This window comes from Protobothrops mucrosquamatus, unplaced genomic scaffold (assembly GCF_001527695.2).
Source record: "Protobothrops mucrosquamatus isolate PMUCROS unplaced genomic scaffold, P.Mucros_1.0 scaffold1308, whole genome shotgun sequence".
Lineage (NCBI taxonomy): Eukaryota > Metazoa > Chordata > Lepidosauria > Squamata > Viperidae > Protobothrops > Protobothrops mucrosquamatus.
In genome coordinates, this window is record NW_015387509.1 from 89,893 (window position 1) to 97,818 (window position 7,926).

The 7,926-nt window shown below is 34.3% G+C and overlaps 1 protein-coding gene across 1 annotated transcript in view; it reads left to right on the top strand.

Moving 5' to 3' along the window:
• Window positions 1-7,926, top strand: part of IARS (isoleucyl-tRNA synthetase) — an 85,326-nt gene that overhangs the window by 47,991 nt on the left and 29,409 nt on the right. Inside the window, exons 24-25 of the mRNA XM_015821335.1 lie at window positions 1,789-1,891; window positions 2,036-2,119. Coding sequence (XP_015676821.1) covers window positions 1,789-1,891; window positions 2,036-2,119 — 187 coding nt within the window. The remainder of the gene's footprint in view (window positions 1-1,788; window positions 1,892-2,035; window positions 2,120-7,926) is intronic.

Below are 7,926 nucleotides of genomic sequence, written 5' to 3' on the forward strand. Positions count from 1 at the left end.
TTCAATTAATCAAATAATCAAGTATGGTAAATTATAGAAGATATATTGCAGGGCTGTAGTCAAGAACGACTAAGAAAATGAAAAATAAATATGTTAAAACTAACCCTAATCTTTTATTGATTACATCTTCCATATTCAGTCCTGATGACTATAATGGAGATAGTGCCTATATTGTGGAGAAATGTTAAAAAAATAAGGACTTTGTTTAGGCTCAAAGCATCAATTTAGAGAAGGTGAAAACATTGACAGTACCTGGGAGCTTGGCTTATTTATTCTTCTAACTCTAGTAGTTGCCCTTTGGGACCTGTATAGAAGTCAACCAAATCAAAACCAGTTGCCTTGAAAGGTGAGGCTGAGCTACGTCGATGGCCAAGCGTTATTATGCTTGGTCCAAATATTTAGACTTTATTTGTCATTTTTAATCCACCTATCAAGTTCCACCCCTGGGATAGACAGATATTTTTTGTCTGATGGTGGTAAAGGTGTTGTCACAGGATGTTAGCTGTTTCAAGTAAAGCTGTTTGGAAAAATTGCCTGAAACCTAGATGCTTGTTTCATTGATATGGTTGGCAAAAAGGATTTGTTTGATTTGGATGTGTCTCATTCTTGCTTGTGCTATTTGTTTTGCATGTCTGAGTCAGTAATGAAAGCTACTAAAGGAATTTCTCAAGATAGTAAAAGGATCTTATTGAAAAGAAAAATTTCTTCTTTAAATATTGTGGATTTTAAAAGCATAAAAATACGGTGATGGCTGCCACACCATATGTAGCTTGTGCTGTGTAGTTTGTTCAAATGCCTTTGAAATATTATTCTGTAATGTGTATTACTGGTAGAAAGCTCCATGGTTATTTATAGAGTAGTAAAGTAATTTGTGGAGTTCCAATGGTCTTATTTTTTCAATAAATGATGCCTAATATTATTACCATTCATGAAAATAATTAAAAAGTACTGCACATTGACTTCCTTTGACTTTTGTTTTCAATAGAAAATTTGTCATAAAGCAAGGGTACTCCCTCCTCTAGAGTTTATAATAATAATTGGATATATATTAGAAATGAACATCCCATTTCTCTTCATCTCCACATTTAATAATGACTTGTCTGTAAAATCTTGGTCCTGAGCATGTAAATCTTTATTCTACTTTTGCAATGTCTTTAGTTTGTTATTTATTTTTTTCTGCGCTATTTGAATGAGGAATATGTCCAATTTATAGCAATTACTTGATGTACGTACAGGCAGTCCTTGACTTACAACAGTTCATTTAGTGACTGTTCAAACTTACAACGGCACTGAAAAAAGGGACTTATACCGTTTCCCACACTTACGATCATGGTGACATGATCAAAATTCAGACACTTGGCAAGTGGTCCGTATTTATGACGGTTGCAGTGTCCTAGGTCATGTGATCAGCTTTTGCGAACTTCTGACAAGCAAAGTCAATAGGGAAGCCAGATTCACTTAACAACCATGTTATTAACATAACAACTGCAATAATTTACTTAACAACTGTGGCAAGAAAAGTCGTAAAATGGGGCAAACTCACTTAACAAATGTTTCACTTAACAACATAAATTTTGGGCTCAGTTGTGGTCTTAAATTGAGGACTATCTGTATATACTTGGAGAATGAGTGGTCTTATATTTAATGATTTTGGTTTATTGCCTTAATGTCTGATTTTTTTTAAATATTATTTTTTCAGTTTGTTTGTACTATTTTAGTCCTATGTGTTCTTGGTTTCTGGAACTCTGCATATATTGAGATAAACATTTGTTTGCTCTTTCAATCTAGAGAAGACCTGATCGACAAAAACATAGAAAGTGCTGTTTCTCGGATGCAGTCCGTTATTGAGCTTGGACGTGTAATCAGAGATAGGAAAACCATTCCAGTAAAAGTAAGATGTTCTCTATTTTCAGAAGTAAATCAATGAGCTCCAGAAAGTGGATTATATAGAAATACATTAAATAGCCAACATGGCATTTTGCAACGCTCCTCAATTTTTTTTCTTTGGGACTAAAGTTCTTGAATTTGATTTTAGTATCCATTGAAAGAAGTGGTGATCATCCATCAGGATTCTCAGGCACTGGAAGACATCAAGTCCTTGGAAAAGTATATACTTGAGGTAAGATGAACAAGTACATCAAAAACTCTCTCATCTCTGTTCAAACGATCAGCAACTGTTAAATGCTTTGTCTGTATTGCAGATGCTAGAAGTCCAGCTTTAAAATACGTAGATTCATGATAATTAAAAGAATTATCTAAATGTATACAGCATGTCCAAAATAACAAATCTTATCTTTTGAAAAGTTTGCTGGATCAATAGGAGGAATATGTCTTAATCAACTGTAACCTGACTTTGTTTAGATTAAAATAGATGGTTGAAAACAGAGGGAAAATGTCAAATCTTGATTAAGGAGCAATTAGCAATGTTGACTAGAAATTTCGTATAACATGAATCTAAATTAGAATTTTCTTTTCCAAAGAGAATGGATTAAAAATAATTCTGTTTCAAGAAATAACAGAACAATATGTCTCATGGGAAGAGCCCTTGTCTGTAACAGTATTGTTGAAAGTGGCTGCTAATTTTCTGTCCAAGATTAAGATTCTGGTATTAATCTGTAAAGCCCTAAATAGTTTGAAAAAACAATACGTGAGATAACTCCTTTTCGCAAATAAATCAGCCTGACTATTCTGATCTTCATCAAAAGTCCTGGTGATTATGCCATATGGCGTAGTTCTTAATGTGGTGTTGGTCAGGAAGAGGGCTTTTTCAGTTATATCACTGAAAATGTTGTTCCCTTAAAACATATATGTACTGATCTTACTGGCACTAGGTTCATTATATTAACATTCTTATTTATGGTAGCATTTGAGATGGTACTAGCAAATCAATTATGGTTATTATATTGAATTATATTGAATTTTTAATACTATACAATTGCTGGAGATGCTCATGAATAGGCAGTACATACAGTGGTGCTTAAAAGTTTTTGAATCCTTTTGAATTTTCAATATTTTTGCATAATATGACCTAAAATGTTACCTGTTTTCACACAAGTCCTTAATTAAACAAATGAGTCACAAACATTTTACTTGTTTATTTATTTATTAAGAAAAGGATCCAAAACTACACATATTTGTGTGTGGCAAAAGTATGTGAAGTATGGACTTTGCGTGTTCTTGGTCACTGTCTTCCTGCATGACCCACTTTCTCTTGAGCTTCAATTCTAGGACAGATACCCTGACATTTTCCTGTAGAATTTGCTGGTAGAACTCTAGAATTCATAGTTCCATCAATAATAGCAAGCCTTCCTGGTTCAGAGACAACGAAGCAGGCCAAGCCATGATGCTACTACCATGTGTCACAGATGAGATAAAGTTCTCATGCTGGAATGCAGTGTTGCCTTTTAGCAAACCTAACACATTCAATCAACTCCAAAAATTCTATTTTGGTTTCAGCTGTCCACAGAACTTTCTTGCAAAGAAAGTTTTTGGCTTATCTATGTGATCTTTCAGAAACTGTAGATGGGTAGAATATTGCTTTTGGAGAGTAGTGACTTCCAACCTTGCCATATTGTTATGCTTCGTTCTTCTAATTGTGGTCTCCTGGACACTGCTACTTACCAATGTAAGAAAAGTCTTTAGTTCTTTAACATTACTCTGGGGATCTTTGAGACCTCCTGGATTATTGCATACTTTGCTGATATTATGATCTTGGTTGGTTGATATTCCTGGGAATAGTAACAATAGTGTTGAATTGCCTATATTTGTAGACTGCCTACCTAACAGTGGACTAGTGAAGTCCAAACCCTTTGTAAATAGTTTTATAACCTTTTCCAGCCTGATAAGTATCTTCAACTGTTTTTTGAAGGTTCTCAGAAATCTCCTTTAGTCAAGCCATGAAACACTAACACCTATATGCAGTGCTTTTTTTCTAAAAAAAAAAAAAAAGGTGCCGGAACTCACACACGTCATACAACCAGCCTTGCCTACCCTACAAGGTTCCATCCAAAAAAAGGTGCCGGAACTCCGTTCTGGGCGTTCTATGAGAAAAAAAGCCCTGCCTATATGTATTGTGAAGATCAGCTCCTTGATTGAAACACCTGACTCTAATTTCCACTTCAAATGAATTGATNTGAGTTTTATTTAAACACTGTGACTGGTAACAATCGAATGCAGAGCTTCTATACTACAATCTAAATAAGCTGTGCTAAAAGGAAACTAAATAGCAAAGAAAAGAGAAGGGAAACAAGAAAGGAAAAATAATGGTTATGTCAGAAGTCACTGGAGAACAAAAACAAATTGCATTTGTACTTCTAACATCCACAGGAGAAACGGCAATTGTGCAAAAGATTTCTGCAAGGGAAAGGTTTTGCTGTTATTTTCTCTTTCCTTTTAGTGGGAATGTAGCTGTATGATATATATATATGTGTGTGTGTGTAGGTGTGGAGTAGCTCTGGACATCTTGTTAGGCAATTGAAGGCCTCTGCAGGAAATATTGTGGCTCTCCAACATAAAGTGGAAGTTAGAGGACCAGTCCTCCTCTAGTCTATCTTAGCTGATACAAAACAGAAGAAATGTACATCCTGCTCTTACTGATTTCTCAGGATGATTGCTTGCAGAGCAGTTGTAGAGAACCAGGTACTATCAGATAATCTATAACATTTTGTGTTCTCATGTTGTTCATTAGATTGCTTTATGTTATACTGAGACTTGGAGTCCAGGCACTGGATAGAGGAAAGATAATGTAATATATCTCCATCTGTCTTACGGTTTCTGATGGAGGGAAAGAGATGAATAAAGTACAGTTTTGATTGCTGGCACGACTATCTTCTTTCCATTGTGTAAATTCTATTCGCATTCAGTGTAGAAATGACATAGATGAGATTCAGTAACCATCTTAGTAAAATTTATAATCAGTCAAGAATTTAGAATATGCAGCATAATGCGAGATAAGACAATATTGTCATTTCAGGCACCTTATACTCCGTTTATTACCGAACTAATGTACCAGAATTTGAAGACTCTTATTGATCCTGCTTGTGTTCAGGAGAAGAATACTGATAGCATTCACTACCTCATGCTTCCTCAAGTTAGGTGAGCAACTGTGGAATTATCCGCTTGGTTTAGTGTTTAACTTGCATTCATTCTGTACTGTTGAAATTCTGTGCATTTGTCACTGATAACCTGAAAAAAACTTTGAGGCCTTTTAATTCTTTTGAAATAAATCATTGCAAAAGACACTAGCTTAACAGTTGTAGTAACAATATAGGCAATCTTGGACAGATTTTAGGATAGGATTCATTTAGTTTTTACTTTTGGTATTTCCTGCATCAGCTGTGCAACCTAGTGCTAACAGATTGAATAAAATGCAATGTTGGTTGATAAATTAAGTTTAGATGCTTTCTTGCATTTTTATCAATGTATAGAATGTCAATCATTGACAATTCATTTTGATTGGCAGAAGGCAGTTTCAATTAATCAAATAATCAAGTATGGTAAATTATAGAAGATATATTGCAGGGCTGTAGTCAAGAACGACTAAGAAAATGAAAAATAAATATGTTAAAACTAACCCTAATCTTTTATTGATTACATCTTCCATAGCCAGTCCTGATTACTATAATGGAGATAGTGCCTATATTGTGGGGAAATGTTAAAAAATAAGGACTTTGTTTAGGCTCAAAGCATCAATTTAGAGAAGGTGAAAACATTGACAGTACCTGGGAGCTTGGCTTATTTATTCTTCTAGCTCTAGGAGTTGCCCTTTGGGACCTGTATAGAAGTCAACCAAATCAAAACCAGTTGCCTTGAAAGGTGAGGCTGAGCTACGTCGATGGCCAAGCGTTATTATGCTTGGTCCAAATATTTAGACTTTATTTGTCATTTTTAATCCACCTATCAAGTTCCATTCCTGGGATAGACAGATGTTTTTTTGTCTGATGGTGGTAAAGGTGTTGTCACAGGATGTTAGCTGTTTCAAGTAAAGCTGTTTGGGAAAATTGCCTGAAACCTAGATGCTTGTTTCATTGATATGGTTGGCAAAAAGGATTTGTTTGATTTGGATGTGTCTCATTCTTTCTTGTGCTATTTGTTTTGCATGTCTGAGTCAGTAATGAAAGCTACTAAAGGAATTTCTCAAGATAGTAAAAGGATCTTATTGAAAAGAAAAATTTCTTCTTTTAATATTGTGGATTTTAAAAGCATAAAAATATGGTGATGGCTGCCACACCGTATGTAGCTTGTGCTGTGTAGCTTGTTCAAATGCCTTTGAAATATTATTGTGTAATGTGTATTACTGGTAGAAAGCTCCATGGTTATTTATAGAGTAGTAAAGTAATTTATGGAGTTCTAATTATCTTATTTTTTCAATAAATGATGCCTAATATTATTACCATTCATGAAAATAATTAAAAAGTACTGCACATTGACTTCCTTTGACTTTTGTTTTCAATAGAAAATTTGTAACAAAGCAAGGGTCCTCCCTCCTCTAGAGTTTATAATAATAATTGGATATATATTAGAAATGAACATCCCATTTCTCTTCATCTCCACATTTAATAATGACTTGTCTGTAAAATGACTTGTCCTGAGCATGTAAATCTTTATTCTACTTTTGCAATGTCTTTAGTTTGTTATTTATTTTTTTCTGCGCTATTTGAATGAGGGATATGTCCAATTTATAGCAATTACTTGATGTACGTACAGGCAGTCCTTGACTTACAACAGTTCATTTAGTGACTGTTCAAACTTACAACGGCACTGAAAAAAGGGACTTATACCGTTTCCCACACTTACGATCATGGTCACATGATCAAAATTCAGACACTTGGCAAGTGGTCCGTATTTATGACGGTTGCAGTGTCCTAGGTCATGTGATCAGCTTTTGCGAACTTCTGACAAGCAAAGTCAATAGGGAAGCCAGATTCACTTAACAACCATGTTATTAACATAACAACTGCAATAATTTACTTAACAACTGTGGCAAGAAAAGTCGTAAAATGGGGCAAACTCACTTAACAAATGTTTCACTTAACAACATAAATTTTGGGCTCAGTTGTGGTCTTAAATTGAGGACTATCTGTATATACTTGGAGAATGAGTGGTCTTATATTTAATGATTTTGGTTTATTGCCTTAATGTCTGATTTTTTTAAAATATTATTTTTTCAGTTTGTTTGTACTATTTTAGTCCTATGTGTTCTTGGTTTCTGGAACTCTGCATATATTGAGATAAAAATTTGTTTGCTCTTTCAATCTAGAGAAGACCTGATCGACAAAAACATAGAAAGTGCTGTTTCTCGGATGCAGTCCGTTATTGAGCTTGGACGTGTAATCAGAGATAGGAAAACCATTCCAGTAAAAGTAAGATGTTCTCTATTTTCAGAAGTAAATCAATGAGCTCCAGAAAGTGGATTATATAGAAATACATTAAATAGCCAACATGGCATTTTGCAACGCTCCTCAATTTTTTTTCTTTGGGATTGAAGTTCTTGAATTTGATTTTAGTATCCATTGAAAGAAGTGGTGATCATCCATCAGGATTCTCAGGCACTGGAAGACATCAAGTCCTTGGAAAAGTATATACTTGAGGTAAGATGAACAAATACATCAAAAACTCTCTCATCTCTGTTCAAACGATCAGCAACTGTTAAATGCTTTGTCTGTATTGCAGATGCTAGAAGTCCAGCTTTAAAATACGTAGATTCATGATAATTAAAGAATTATCTAAATTCAATTCAATTCAATTTATTTGATTTATATACCGCCCTTCTCCCTTGCGGGACTCAGGGCGGTGAACAGGCACATTAATAAAACAGCGATACCATAATATTTAAAAATATTAAAAACTAATTAAATTATTTGTCCTGTCCTAAAACCCACTATAATAATATAAAATTATACCCAATTTAAAATTTTAGAATTTCGG